We start from the raw sequence: 15,282 nt of genomic DNA, 5'->3' as shown, positions 1-15,282 counted from the left end.
TATATATAAATTTCCACTTTAAGATGAGCATGAGGTCAGTGTTTGTACATATGCCCTTCAATGTTTAAATGAGGATGAAGCAAGAACCCAGGCCGTTGGCACCTGCAATTTGTCATTTTCACTGTTCAAATGCAATAGAACACTTTACCTCTTTTTCTAAGAAAGTTCATTTCTTTCCTACCAGTGAGATCTATATAAGTCAATGTTGTCTTTGTACATTAATACATGGGTTATTGATTCAGTCCTCTGAGATATCAAGCCAGGCCACATTTTTGATGTTTCCCATTTCTTAACAAAGACAGTGAATTGGATTTCTGCAGGGATGTAATTGCCTACCTACTGTGTGTTTAGAACTGGAGCAGAAATATTGGGGCAGATTGAGACTAGATGTACCACCCTGGATTAGTTTATTGTTAAACTAATTGAGTGTAAAAGAACACTGTTCTCTTACCTGACCCTTTTATAGTTTTCATCTATATGATAAACAAAAACAATTTATAATGCTGTGTTCCTTTTTCTTCTGCTCCGATGACATCCTACAGCAGTGCTTTGTTACATAATGAATGGGATTTATTCTTTATTTATTCTTTGAGAGATTTAATCTTTGTTCAAGTGCCTTCAGGGAAAAATAATGAAAAAAAAAAACATAATATATTGTTAAATAATTAACAGACACAGTGTATCTGTGTATCTAATTTCTTTGGGAATCACTTGGTAACCTGAGGTGTCGGAACTGCTAAATCTATCTTGTGGTCAGCCTAATAGAATGTCTTTCAATACAGGTCACAAATGACAACACAAGGACTCATGGAGTGCGACTTCGCCTACTGCTTTGCAGATTTAAAGCAATTTTAGACTTCGGCAATATGCTTCAGTGTACAGGATTTGATAACACATAGATTCCAATTTAAATGGTACTCCTTTGCATGCTAATTTATAAAACAGATCACATCTCACTTGGTTTGCACTGGGGGCTAAAGCTGGGGATAGTGGGTGCAAAAAATAAATACAATAAAAGGAAGCTATAACTAAAGGGTTTTTTTCTACTTGAAGTTTTCTGCTTTCAGAGTTGTCACTATTCTTGTTGTTTAAAATTAATGTACATAACAGGCATTAATGCAGGCTCTGTAAATATTTACCTGCATCACCTTTGTACCAGCTGTTTTCGCTCTGTATATTTGGAACATGAAATCCGAAATAAATTAACGTGTCCCCTTCTTGTTGGCTTTCATTTGGGATTATTAACCTGTATTTAAGTTTCCATGAACAAGTGAGTTATTTATCACAATTTTAGTATACAAGCAAATTTCTGTTGTATCTTTTCAAAACATATTTTATTCTAAAGTCTTACAGGAACAAAAGCAATGATATTGGTGTTTATTAGCAGTGGACTGCTAATTGTAAATTCATATTCTGTAAAGAAAGTTACCTTCACTGTCAAAAAACTCCCTGCCCTTCTGTTCTACTCTACTGGGCTTTCCATGCAGTGTATGGATAAGTTCCTCAAGTTCCTCTTCTGTGAGATACACTCTATCCCAGTCTTGTTCATCCTCTTTTTCTAAACCCTTCCTCTCTTCAACACCAATAGGTTCTTGCTTTGCTTTGTTTGGTTCCTGTAATGTACTCTGATTCAGAGTTGGGGTAGTTGATATTTGAGATGATCTTCTTGAAACTGATGTAACATTACCGCCACAGGGAAACAGTCTTGTCTCAAACTCTATTGGTGCCAGGGCTTCAGGGCTCATTGATGTCAAGGCACCTGGGTTACCTGAGGAAAGCATGGCTGGAACAACACGTTCAGGCATAGGCAATCCCGGGCTGTCCTTTTTTGATCGGTCTGTCTGATCCTCTCCAAGCGAAAGCTGTCTCACAGTTGCCATTACTTTTGAGTCCTGTTTACACCTCCTCTCTATAGTAGGGGTGAATTTGCTGCGGAGGATTCTGGAAATGACATCAGGGCTAACAGAGAAACTGTTTGCTAATCTCAGTACTGTCCATTCCTGTGGGGACTCCTGTTTCAGGTATCTGCAAACAGGTTACATTCAAGTCAGTGCTTATGAAGCAGCTACTAAATTCCAAAGAAACTCACACATTGCATAAAACTGGTTTTGGCCTTTGCAAAAGTTTTTTGAGTCACCAATCCACCTACCAATGTGTGATTTTGGACTATGGGAGGAAACAGTAGCACTGCAAAAAATAAATAAATAATACTATACCGTCTCACACTTTTGTTTCATTCATTCTATGATTTACAAACTTTACTTCCTGCAAATAATGCTTTTGCATTCATTTTAAAAATGTTTTCCCTTTATTATTTTTCTGCAAAGGTTGATAGAAAAAAGGTCCAACATTCCTAATGTATTATTAAAAAAATGGTTTCCATAGCCTACACTGACAATTTCTGTCTGTATTAGTGATAACCAAATACTGGCATAAAGACACTTTGAAATAAATCTACTCTGGCTGAGATTACATGGGGTTTATTTATTTTCTTTAGATATTAAGAGTACTCATACAACACCTGATCTGTTCAATGGCTTCCCAAGTTAATCTCCTTTCTGGTGCTCCAGGTTTGCTCATCTGACGCCTGATCTTGTGAAATTTGACAGTTTGTCTCATTCTTCTCTCGTCACTGCAGAAAAAGCAGAAATCAGTCTATTATAGTAAGAAATACAGAAAAAACATAACTTGTCTTACCCTAAATGTATGCCATCACTTACTTCACAAGGGACTCCAGCTTGGCTTCCACAGGATCCATATCGAGGGTCTCCTCTGAATCCTCTTGGCTTCTCTTTGTGTTGTCTAAGGTGGAACGCCTTCCAGGAGAGCCCAGCCATACACGGGCATTTTGACTAGCACTGGAGCAGATGGATGCAATTCCAGGCCCTGGAACACGAGCCAGCTTCACCAAGCAGATTAGTCTCAATGGGCCGAGCATATTGTTGACCAACAAAAGAGCCTTGCAATGGCAAAGATGGAGGTAGCCTATTTGAACTAAAAATTATATTTGTATTAAATACCATAAAATATATCTTTATATCTACAACAGATTTTGCTTACTTTTGTGTCTTCTGAGCACTGCTGATAAAGGTGTATATAATAGTAAAACTGCACAAATCAGCCATAAGATTAAAATGGCCTCCTCGTGTCTACACGTATTGTCCATTTAATCAGCACCACTTACCATATCGGTGCTGATGGAAAGTGATTAATTTTATATTAATTCTATATTTTATTCTGATTCTCTTATACTTTGTGTTAGGTCACTGTTAACTCTTCTCCGCCTGTTTACCATTGGTCTATAACCTTGATACTTGGGGGGGGGGGGGTGATAACGTTTTCTATAATTTGTGTATGCTCCCACTGATGGTGGAATATAGTGACCAAGTCATGACCTAATAGCATCTCTGTAAACTTTTTATCTCTACTTTCAAACAAAACATACTCTTTACACAAGCGTGACTCTGTCTAATTCATTGTCAACAACCTCAACTTACTCTGCATACTGTGTTAACCTCCTTTCACACATTTCTTGAATGGTCAGGATCAATACAGTGCAGGTATTACTTAGGAGGTGGATCATTCTGTGCACTATTATTGATGCGGTGTTGCTTTGTTAGTGCATGTCAGCACTGCTCTGTCAGAGACACTGGGACTACTGCAACACACTACCATGTCAGTTTCACTACAGTGTTAAGAATGAGCCACCACCCAAATGAGGGTGTGGTCCTGACCATTAAAGACCAGTAATAGGCCGTTTAAAACTCTACAGCGCAACTGACTACAGTTTTTTATATACAGAACTATAAAGTGCACATATAGGATGGTGATGAAAATATGCCCAGTGATTTATTTTGTAGATACAAGGGAGTAATTTTAATGTTTGGCTGATAGGTGTTGCATCTTCTCTACATCCCTGGTGTTAAAAAGTATTAATTTTCAGGTATTCAATTATTCATTTGTATGGCTTTAATATGAAGTATGTACATGAAAAAAAAGAAAAATAAAATAAATACAAAGACATATGTGATGGGTTTAGTACCAAATCCAGTTAAAATTGCTAAATGTATGATTTACTATTGAAAATGAATTTTAGGATAAGGCTTAATTTATCAGAGATAACATAGTTGTGCTAAATACACAAGTCAGGCAACTTACCTGTATTTTCTAAATAAAATCACCAATTGTCACATAAACCGGAAACATCAGCGGACGAAAAGTAGTCTAAAGGTGTGGTAAGCCCCTTTTTACCAGAAACAGAAGCTTAGAATTTGGAAATGTCAGCCAACGCACTAACAGTGTGAGCCGCTGTTTCCACACGTTTCCCAAACCATGGCCTTCAACATCACGGTATGCAAATACAGACTCACTCATTAAACTTTAAATGTGTATAAATTCTTTCCTTCCTGCTGCCAAGTTAATCACCACCAAAACCAACTCACAAGCAACGCTACAACATAAGACGGTGAGTTTCAGTTCACGTTGTCTCTGATTCTTCTTCTCTAAATGAAAGCATTAAAGTGTTTACATCGCCCCCTTCTGGACTGATGTGTGGTGATAGATGTAAAATATTTTCTGCTTATCGCTATTTACTCATTAATCGTTTCATCCGTAAAAAAACTTGCAGTTTAAAATCAAGTGATTTCCCTTTAAACAACTTCTGTAACTACTGCTTTGTCCCCTTCTATCAAGGACTACTTTTCATCGTCCTGGAATAACGGCGGGCGAATCAGATTACTCCGACATATTTTGTAGGCATGTTGCCGTTAAAATCAAATATCCCTTATACTGGAAAGCTATATGCTATACCCATAGAAACTGCAGTATTATATTAAACAACGTCGTTTACATTTTGTGTGCAGATATAATACCATGAACAGTTTAGTGCACTATATTAGGGAGTTTTCTGCTGTTTAATGTTCCACTTTTTCACTCACGACTCTTGCACTTTCTAGGGATTAGGGAACGGGTTTTCTATTTCGGCTCACTGTATTTGGTGCCTTCATATCCCATACAACAATCACTTCTGAGGGAAGTTTATTTACTTTATCATCTTTAAAACAAAGTGTTATATGTAATAGTCCACGACGAGTTAGGACACAGGTCCTTTACTCCCACTCTTAACTGAGTATTTTCTCTTGGCGTTCCATGTAAAATATATTTTGTTATATATGTTTGCTGAACTCAACCCCCGAGAACTTCGACACAGGCGGGATCCCGCGGCGCGTGTCCGGGCGGGGCGAGTCCCCGCGTGTCTGTGCGCGTTCCCGTGAAGCTCCTGCCCCTCATTTGCGCCATTTTGTGAGCGCGCTGTGGTGATTGGGTTTCTGCGCGCTGTTCTGGAGCCAATCAGAGGAACACCGGACAACGAGAAACGGTAAGAGAGAGCGCCTCTCCCGCTGAAATGAAGCTCACTCCGCGGATTGGTTTGTCATTGACCAACCAAATTACTAATTCTGCAAAATACAGAACTCAAATCGGTTAATGTGAGAACAAGAAAAACGACGGCTCGGCCAAACTAACAGGGTTAAAATGGACGTCGGTGTGCTGCAGTTGAGCTCAGTATCTCACCAGCAGACAAACAAAGGACGAAGCTGTAGCTGGCTTCTTACCCGAGAGCTTTTTACTCCAGTTGGTCGTTCCACCTTAAACAAAGCAGTGGTCACATGAAGCTAATTTTTCTACGAGGAAAATAAAGCTAACATTACCGTGCAGTTTCTCGAATATTCTCTTACACTTTGAAGGGTGTAACAGTCACACGAAACCGACGTTAACATTTGCTTTTTCGCTAATCGTAATGCATTATTTAAGGTGGAACGGACAAATTAAAATAAATTGCAGACTCAGAAACTAACCCTAGCTTCCAAAGGAATCAAACAGTCTATGTTCTGTAGCTAGCTGACGTAACGAGTTTAGAAAAGTGACTATTCTATGATACACAGAACCTCATAGCTTCATAGATTTCATAGGCTCAGTGTAGTGATAGCTTATTGTTTTAGCTGCTTAGGGCCGAAGAAACAAGCATTTTGCTAACGAGCTAACATTCTGTTGCATCACTTCAATTACCTTACGTTCCGGGTACATTTTCAATTTGACCAGTCTTTTTTTGCAGTAATGTTACACCATCCAGTTCACCTGTTATGAACAATTCTTAAAAACACTATGGAAATAAAATATTAAAGTGCTGCTAATTTTACAAGGTATATCTGTCCTCGCTTTGACTTTTTAGCAGTTCATTGTCTTCAAATACCCCACCGTAGTCTTATTAGTCTAGCCCACCACAGTTGTTTTGTAAAACAGGATTATAATTACACAGCTAAAATTCACAAAATTATCTGGACAGGCATTTACTGAACAGTCTCTATATACATCAGCCATAACATTATGACCACCACCTTGTTTCTACACTCACTCTACAGTCTCTCAGCTCCATTGACCTATAGAGGGGTACTTTGTAGTTCTACATTTGCAGAATATATTGCTTTATTTGCTCATTTTCACCTTTACTTCAACACTCAGGACCACCACATATTACGTATTATTTGGGTAGTGGGTTATAGAGCTGCAGTGATGGCAGTGGTGTGTTAATGTGTTTTGTGGATCAGACACTGCAGTGCTGTTTTGGTGGTCCTCTGGTGGCACTGACCAATGAAGAACGAGGAAAACAGATGGGCAACAATCTTAACTGTACAACAACAAAGTACTCCTGTATAGTCAGTGGAATATATATATATATATATATATATATATATATATATATATATATATATAAACACACATATATCAGATTATCTTTTAGACATTTATTTTATATATTTATAATACAATGATCAGTGAAATATCTTCATCTATGTATATGCATATCTGTAGTGTGAAATGTGATAATTGTATGTGTATTCTATGGTAATTGGTGTTTATAAAAGGCTTAATAGATTTTATGTTTGCCCAAATACGTGTTTTGTTGCAGTGGATATAGTGCATTACAAGAGGTGAAATATTGAATACTCATTTTTGGTGGCATTTAAAATCTAGCTCTACGAGGGCATTGTGTCTGTGTTGAAATATTAAAGATATGTATTATGCATAATGAAACAATCATATCATATTCGGGATTTTATCACCCACACCTCAACATTTTTTATTAATAGTGCTGGACATGTTTTGAAAAACATTGTTTTATCTCCAGACTATAGAAATTTGGCACAACAATGGAGCAGTACAACTCCACAAGCGGTGGGGAGCAGATAGTTGTTCAGCCAGCTAATGGGCAAGTCCAGCAGCAGGTAAGAAAACGGAGGGGCAAACAACAGAAATGTCCCTTTACTTGGATTTTGTTTGTGAGGACAGAAATGAAAAAAGCTTAAAAATATTTTTCCATATATATATATATATATATATATATATGATAAATATTTCAAGTTAAAAACAGGTTGGGTTCCACAAACTTCTCTGTACAAAGATTAATCTTAGACTTGTAGAGTAAACATCACACTAAACATTCCCTCTCTTAAGAATCCGGTCTCAGTTGATCATTTTTAGTGTATGATTTTTGTAGGGATACACTTGAATGGGAATTATCGGCCGATGGTGATTACAGTACTGACATGATTTCAGTACTGTATTTTATCCATAAAATGTTTCATTAGAAGATTATCGATCAGCACACCTTTTCGCAAAGTGTGTACTTAACAGTTTCTCAGTAATTTATTCATTTATTTCAAATAGGGATTTGTTGGTTTGGTTCTCAAGCATTCCGCAAGGAAATCATACTTAAATGTGTTTGTGTTAATGCTTATAGATATAGATACCTTCAACAAATATATATATATAAAAGAGTTAGGAGTGATACAGATATATGGGCTTATTCACAGGCACAGGGCACAGTAACAGCTGTACAGCTGCAGACTGAAGCACCAGTTGCTACAGCGACGGGTCAGCAAGTGCAGACCCTCCAGGTAGTTGTGAGAGCTCTGTGCTTTATAGTCTTGATTTGTTGCATGCAGCTTGTATCCGTGATACAGCGAGCTGACCAGCATGCATTGCTTCAGTTTGTAATGGACCAGGGTGGAGTTTCCAAAGTCTTGGATTTCTGAGGTGAAATGAGCTACAAAACTAGATTCTGAACCTAACATTTTGAAAAGTGGGCTTACAAATTTAATTTAAAAAACCTTTTGGAAACTCTACGTTGATCTGTTGACTGGTGAGTCATTTTACATCTTGACTATTATTCTTTTGGCCATTCTATCATTGTTTTGTCCTGGACTGTTTATTCAGAAGTTCAAGAATGGCAGTTTTTAGGAGCTTTTGTTTGTCATATTTTATTTATTTTGCTGTGTATTTGCAAAACATTGCATGCCGCTTCATCGGCAACCTGCTCTGTTATTGAAGTTGCATATTGCATAGAGTCATATACAGTTTGAATGTGCAAGAATAAAGCGCTCTCTTTATGGACTGTTATGGCATTATGTTCAGCATGTTCTTCTAATATTTGACCATGTTTGCTTCAAACATGTGAACAGCACACCCTTCATTCACTTCTGTTATCAGCAGATCAACAAAGATCAAACATCAACAAGACATTGCATGCTGTTTAAATGTAAATTAATTCTGTTAAATTGAGAATTGCCCTGTGGTTTAAACTGATAAGGATTTATTTTTTTATCTGAGAGACAAAAAGTGTTGATTGTTTGTTAGAAGCTGGAAGCAGCATTAAAAGTTTGCAACCAGGTACTGATGATTTTATTCTCAATTTGTGCATGTGGGTGTTTTTTCCCTCTCTCCGTATAGGTACAAGGCCAACCCCTGATGGTGCAAGTCAGTGGAGGTCAACTGATCACCACCTCTGGACAGCCTATCATGGTACAGGCCATGTCTGGAGGCCAGGGCCAGACAATTATGCAGGTACCTGTCTCTGGAGCTCAAGGACTGCAACAGGTGAGAAGACGCAATGTTTTATGATCTATATTATGGTCTTGCATTGAGTAAAACTGTGAAAATAGTAATGGTTTGTTCTAAACATTACTATTACTAAGCTGCACTAATCATAGTTAAAATGTTAAAGTTGATAAGACTTTTCCACTTTTTGGATTATGTATGGCAGAATATTAATTGTCTTGTATCTGTCTGACCTCAGATCCAGTTGGTACAACCAGGGCAAATCCAGCTGCAGGGGGGACAGACACTTCAGTTGCAGGGACAGCAGGGCCAGGCCCAGCAGATCATAATCCAGCAGCCCCAGACTGCTATTACAGCTGGACAGAACCAGGTCATTTCACTCTTAAAGCTGATTTGTATTTCCATGTATGAATATTCCCTTTATAGCAGAGACCAACACCAAAATGATAATAGTTTTAGATATATTCATTGCATCCATACAAATTCTCATTCAAGCACCAAAAGTTAATTTATAATAATTTGAATATATTTTATCTTAATACTAGGACTATAGCTGTTTACCATTTTCAGGGACACTTTAGATGTTTTTTTTAATATTGTGAATCAATAAGATTTAGGACTTCTTTGAAATTCTTTGGGATTTATCAAAATAACCTGGAGTAAACTTTGCTAAACTTCCTCCATGTTAATGGAAATGCAGTACTGATGAGATTTTTTATTTATTTATTTATTTCTGTATACTAGCTGTATGTTAATGTGTTTCTGTGTGCATGTTTAATAGGGTCAACAGATTACAGTACAGGGGCAGCAGGTTGCTCAGACTGCTGAAGGACAGACTATTGTGTACCAGCCTGTGAATGCAGATGGCACTGTACTGCAGCAGGGTATGTAATAAAATACACACAAACCTCACTCTTATCTGAAGTCTTGTACCGCACACACAGTAGTATGTACATGTGTTTCATCGCCATGAGAATCATAAACAGTCACTGACACTTTTGCATCAATTTTATGCATACACACTCTCCAGACACATGGCCCCTGCTGGCATGGTTGCTGTCATAATCATTTACTGTACACTTATGTTTACTTAAGTATTACAAAACAGTTGGAATGGACGCGCATCTTTACTTCAGCTATTCTTTTTTTTTCTCATGCATAAGACAATGTAACTTAATATAATTGAGCTTTACGTTTAAAGAGTATATTACAAATATTGTTTCTATAAAAATAGCAATTCTTTCATTTCTACAGGCATGATAACCATTCCTGCAGGCACTCTGACTGGCACTCAGATAGTACAGGCAGCAGGGGGCGCCAACACGTCCACTACGAATAGCGGCCAAGGCACAGTCACAGTCACCCTGCCGGTGTCTGGCAATGTCGTCAACGCTGGAGGGATGGTTATGGTAAGCCCTTCCAACAAGTTACATAAGCTTGAATACACCTCATTTCGGTAACTGCAGTTGGGTGTGGTGTGTTGTGCAGGCTTCCTGTTTCTGTTGTGCTGTTCATTAGGCAAAAAACCCTCTCTTAATAATCAGAATTTATGTAATAGAAATTAAGGTTAAAGATTAATTACTTAATTTATGTGGCTTGGAATAACGTTATTTCTGGTTTGGGGGAATCTGTAATATATCAGAGGAATTTTTTGATTAGTATTAGTGTGGAAAATGTCCAAGAGTTACTCTAATTCTTATGTGAAATGTTAAAATATTACTGGATTAATGGCATAAATTCTAAATGACAATTTTGTGTGCCATACCTTCCATAACAAGTAATGCACACAGTGGCTCAAGGACCGTCTTTGCCACAAGGTGGTGCTTTCTCCCAGTGACCTTGCCAAAATTTCAATGCTAATCATATTGCCTAGTATTAGATTAAATTAATCTGGCTCTGGCACATGTTTTAGATGGTCCCTGGAGGAGGCACAGTACCCACTATCCAGCGCATCCCTCTGCCTGGAGCTGAGATGCTAGAGGAGGAACCACTCTATGTCAATGCCAAACAGTACCACCGCATCCTTAAAAGACGACAAGCCCGTGCCAAGCTGGAGGCTGAAGGCAAAATTCCGAAAGAGAGGCGGGTAAGGAATAACCAGAAAGTGCAGTAATGTGGACATGGACTTTTGGCTTTACAAAAAGTTGCCCATATTGCCCAAATCCCTCACTTAAAATAACTTTTAATTATTTGTACTTTTTTGTAATTATTAGTTAAAGTGTATTATTTAAAAAGAAAATAAAAAATTCATCTTCTTTGACCTGACCTCATATGGTCCTTGGTCAAGCATTTTTTTTTTTAAAGAATAAATGGGCCCAGAAAATGTATTCTTGATTAACAATGTATGTTCCCTTTTTTCTGTTTGTCCTGATCCATGGATTTTTTTTTTTTTTTTCATCAGAAATACCTGCATGAGTCACGACACCGACACGCCATGCAGAGGAAACGGGGTGACGGTGGCCGTTTCTTTTCACCAAAGGAGAAAGATGATCAGATGCTACCCGGGCAGGTGAGGGTGCTGGAACAGGGTGGAATCAAACAGGAGGACTTGCACAGGGCCACCACAATCATTGGCTCTCACTGGCTGCCTGAGCACACCCCACAGCTTGCTTAGCTCACTTCTTCTATTGGCTACCTGAACTTGCCACGCCCCTCGCTTAGCTGCTGTCCTCTGCCTTCATTGGCTGCATCTTCGCTTGCTTATGAGCTCTTGTTGGCAATGCTGTTCCCATCATCTGCCTTCTTGCTTAGCTGAATCATTGCTTTTTCTAGGATTTATAGTGATTTATTTTCTCTGTCATGCTGTGAGTCTGTGCTTCATCAGCATTTTAACACTTGGACAGTTTGACTGCAAACCAAAGGTAATGAGCTAAAGGTTGCTCACATACCAGAACACAGATTGATGCTCTTCTGCATCAGGACTCTAGTGAGCGCCTGGTCAGCGATGTGCTTTAAAGTTTAATGTAAAGCTACGTAATCATGAAATTGTGTTTAAAAAAAAAAATAAAAAATGGATGAAAATGCTCAAATATCCATGTGAAGTTTGAAGAAAATTGTGTTTTCAGTTTTCATTGACTTATGTGAATCATGTGGCTGTTGAAAGCATTATGATGTTTGGTTAAATGTTTTACATTTCAAACTGTAAGGATCATGTTGCATTTTTAAGGAATCAGTCAAGTTTGATGTAGAGAAAACTTGGCATCACTCTGTATGCAGTTTGCACTCTTTCTCCAGTCTTTGTATTACCCCACACATGCTGCATGCATCTATGTTGCGCTTTTTTTTTTTGTTTTGTTTGTTTTTCCCCCCTTCTTCAATTGATGTATACTTGCATTTGCAATTCTGACACTCTGGTGCATGGTTGTCATATGTTGTGATTTTTTTTTTTATTATTTCTTTTATTAATAAATGACTCAGAACAGACCACTGTCATACAAACCCTCCCAAGTGTTTGTGTAAAAGGAAAATAATAATAATAATTTCAGAATGAGCGGACATTTTAAAATGTATTTTCATTCATTCTGCCATTTGTTTTGTTGTTTCGTCTGCTAAATCTTTGTCAGTCTATATATTCAATATTGAACATGGTTTTATTATTTTACCCACCAGCTTCTCAGTTAAAGGCCACATGCATGTCCACTCACCAAGTAATGATTCATGTCATTTTCCAGAAAGAAAATTCTAAGACATTGTCAATAACAAATATTAACCAAACAATTTTGTTAATTATTAGGCTTCAAAGTTATTGCTCTTGCTTAAGATGTGCTTTCAACCACCTGCACAATCGTTCTGCACACATCTTGGTCTCTGTTAACTATTATAGAAAATCATGACTCTTGTCAAATGCTCATTTAAAAATTGAGTGGTTTCTGTGCTTGGTGTAATAATTGATCCTGCCACTTACTCCTCCCTCCTTCTCTGTAGGAGCAGCAGGAGCAGAATCAGGCAGGAGAGGAGACAGTGTCCCAGATGATACGTGTATCATAGCAGCAGGTTCGAGAACTTCCTTGTTCTTGAGTGACTCGGAAGCCCTACACAACCAGCAGTCAAATATAAAACCAGTGCATATTATCAACTCGGCGCTTAAAGCAAACCCTAGCCCAAAAGACAATACTGCCCCTGTCCCTCTCTCCCTCTTCCACTCTAAGAAATGGCCTGGTTTTAATCGCTGGTTTCTGCCATTACTAGAAGTGACAAGCATGAAAGAAAAACATTACGTTACCTTGTAGAGGTTAGTGAATTTGGTTTGTTGTGTTCAGAAGGCATGAAGCTTTTCAGTGACATGTTCCTCAGAACAGAGAGTAGAACAAATGTACAGTGGTGGCTGATTTGTTAGTATATATAAATCTTATTTTAAACTTTTGTAATTTCTTCTTATTGTGGTCATGTGCTTTTGCTTATATATAATTTTTTTTGTTTGTTTTTTTATTTAATTTAGGATAGTGAGTCATGTGACCTAGTTAGTGCAAAATTGCATTTATCTTGTATCTTATGCTCAGTGTGGTGTTGGTGCTCTATTGTTGTAATTCATTTCTTCAGTGGGACAATTGTGGGGCATGAGGGGTGGTTCAAAGCTAAGCATTTTGCAATCTAGCCTGTTCATGAGGGCTATTCAGCCTTGTACATAATTGATTGTGGAATTAATACTTTTTTACAGTCAAATTTTGATAATCTCACAAGAACTTTTTAATTAGAGTGAAATCTATTTGCAGTTCTTACCATTGTGCCCGTTGTTGATGGTCTTTCTGCACTACGTCTTCCCATTCAATTTAAAATAGCCATTACTAATTCCTCTTTCTTAACTCTGTCCTTGTGGAAGGCAAATGTAAATACTTTTTTTGATTAATTATGTTAGACGCTGAAATCTTTGAACATGATGTATTTTGATTAAATTGTGTTCGGTCAATGGCAAACATCCACATTTCGTGAGTGTGTGATATTTTTTCTTTCTCTCTAATCTTTGTGGGCACTTTGTGGGACTATTTGAGGCTGCAAATGATCTTAATTCTATCAAGCTGAGTGCAGTCCTTTAATCCTCTCAGTCCAGGAGAATAAAATCACCTATTTTAATGCCCTAATGTGCGTGCCAGATTCCTCATATTAGTTTTTACTCATTGCTGAGCCACTTTGAGTCTGCTTTTAGAATTTTTTTCTCTGAATGTCTAACGAAGACAGATGAAGTTTATAAATATGAACTTCTCTGTTTACATGTGAAAGACTGCAGGAATAACTATACAACGAACAACCATAACATTTTAACCACCTCCTTATTTCAACACTCTATTCTCTCAGCTCAACTGAACGTACAGGAGCACTTTGTAGTTCTGTAATTACAGACTGTTGTCCATCTATTGCTCTGTAAACATGGTATGGACACTTTGACCTCGTTCTTCAATGGTCAGGACCCTGGAGAACCACCACATAGCAGGTATTATTTGGGTGGTGGAGTATTCTCAGCACTGCAGTGACTTCTGTTGTGGTGGTGGTGTGTTAGTTTGTGTCGTGCTGCTACTAGTGTATGAGACAAAGCAGTGATTGCATAGGGGTTGAGCACAGAAAATAGTCTAAGGTCCAAGGAAATGGTGTTCATGAGGCTGTAGTCTGAAGATTTAAGCTGATCTCCAGTCAAATATCAACTGTGCTAACTGCCCCGGCTATGGTCCAAAATCCAGTGGAAAGCATTCCAAGAAGAATGAAGTTGATAGCAAGTGGGCAGGTGAGGGCCAACTCCTTGTAAAAGTCCCTGTTCAGTCCCAGTAAATTTGTTAAAGCTTGTTTGTGTTTATCAGAATAATGTGTTCAAGAATAAAATTCTCTTTCATTTTAAAGTGATTTAGCTGTAAATCAACACCTGCTTTCCTTCTATACTAGCTGTTTTATGAATGTGAAGTTAGTGCCTGCCTCTATCTCCAACGATCCCTCTACAGCTTGAAAGCCCCTCTCCACAAGAACCCACAGAATTGGTTCTTTAGGTTTATAACATACGAGTCCCTGGCTGTCAGAATTTGCCTGTTTGAAAAGCCTCTGTATTTAAATGATGTATCAAACTAAAAAAAATGAACAAAAAAGAAAATACATGTTTTTAACTGGACAGCGATGATATGTATGTGTTCACAATCCTAAACATTGCAGAGGTCAGCTACATTCAAGTCCTTTCGCAGTACTCGCATTTGCAGCCTTGAAGCCCTGCAGGATGTCCCGTCCTGTTCTATAGAATCGGTTATTCAAACCGACTCGGTTCAGTCAACTGACTCGAACTCCTCGTCACTACTCTACGCGCCTTCTACTGTTTAACATGCACGGCGCTTTGTCACGTGACCGCTCCAGCCCCGCCCCCTATGTGCAGGTGCTTGTATGTAAGCCCCGCCCCTCGCTGATGCTGGCTGC

The 15,282-nt window shown here is 38.1% G+C and overlaps 2 protein-coding genes across 8 annotated transcripts; one reads left to right on the top strand and one right to left on the bottom strand.

Annotated features, from left to right (window-relative positions):
• Nucleotides 1-732: 732 nt before the first annotated feature.
• On the bottom strand, nt 733-4,730 carry ngrn (neugrin, neurite outgrowth associated). Its single transcript, XM_066643155.1, has 4 exons — nt 4,159-4,730; nt 2,721-2,994; nt 2,522-2,632; nt 733-2,025 (listed from the first exon to the last, which is right to left on the bottom strand). Exons 2-4 carry the CDS (start codon nt 2,936-2,938, stop codon nt 1,407-1,409), a joined length of 948 nt encoding a protein of 315 aa, XP_066499252.1. The 5' UTR covers nt 2,939-2,994; nt 4,159-4,730; the 3' UTR covers nt 733-1,406.
• Nucleotides 4,731-5,017: 287 nt separating this feature from the next.
• Nucleotides 5,018-13,809, top strand: nfyal (nuclear transcription factor Y, alpha, like). Of its 7 annotated transcripts, XM_066643151.1 has the most exons (10): nt 5,018-5,377; nt 7,187-7,283; nt 7,872-7,958; nt 8,788-8,934; nt 9,134-9,265; nt 9,677-9,779; nt 10,150-10,304; nt 10,808-10,981; nt 11,297-11,404; nt 12,820-13,809. In XM_066643151.1, the coding sequence occupies exons 2-10, from the start codon at nt 7,209-7,211 to the stop codon at nt 12,880-12,882; spliced, it is 1,044 nt and encodes a 347-aa protein (XP_066499248.1). In that variant the 5' UTR covers nt 5,018-5,377; nt 7,187-7,208; the 3' UTR covers nt 12,883-13,809. The 7 variants fall into 7 exon arrangements, with proteins under 7 accessions (XP_066499248.1, XP_066499247.1, XP_066499245.1 ...); XM_066643150.1 differs by lacking the exon at nt 12,820-13,809 and having other exon boundaries at nt 5,020-5,377; nt 7,872-7,955; nt 11,297-12,334; XM_066643148.1 differs by lacking the exon at nt 12,820-13,809 and having other exon boundaries at nt 5,020-5,377; nt 11,297-12,334.
• The last annotated feature ends 1,473 nt before the right edge of the window (nt 13,810-15,282 follow it).

Source organism: Hoplias malabaricus, chromosome 14 (genome assembly GCF_029633855.1).
Source record: "Hoplias malabaricus isolate fHopMal1 chromosome 14, fHopMal1.hap1, whole genome shotgun sequence".
Classification (NCBI taxonomy): domain Eukaryota; kingdom Metazoa; phylum Chordata; class Actinopteri; order Characiformes; family Erythrinidae; genus Hoplias; species Hoplias malabaricus.
The sequence above is the reverse complement of the archived record's forward strand: the minus strand, read 5'-3'. Positions and strand labels throughout refer to the sequence as shown.

Bases quoted from the DNA above. Each gene is read 5' to 3' on its own strand.
- ngrn (XM_066643155.1), bottom strand. From the start codon at position 2,938: ATGCTCGGCCCATTGAGACTAATCTGCTTGGTGAAGCTGGCTCGTGTT. The intron at 2,633-2,720 runs GTAAGTGATGGC...CTTTTTCTGCAG, and splicing joins AAGCTGGAGTCCCTTGTGAA to TGACGAGAGAAGAATGAGAC. The intron at 2,026-2,521 runs GTGTTGTATGAG...ACCTGTTTGCAG, and splicing joins GAAGCCATTGAACAGATCAG to ATACCTGAAACAGGAGTCCC.
- nfyal (XM_066643148.1), top strand. From the start codon at position 7,209: ATGGAGCAGTACAACTCCACAAGCGGTGGGGAGCAGATAGTTGTTCAG. The intron at 8,935-9,133 runs GTGAGAAGACGC...GTCTGACCTCAG, and splicing joins GAGCTCAAGGACTGCAACAG to ATCCAGTTGGTACAACCAGG. The intron at 9,266-9,676 runs GTCATTTCACTC...CATGTTTAATAG, and splicing joins TTACAGCTGGACAGAACCAG to GGTCAACAGATTACAGTACA.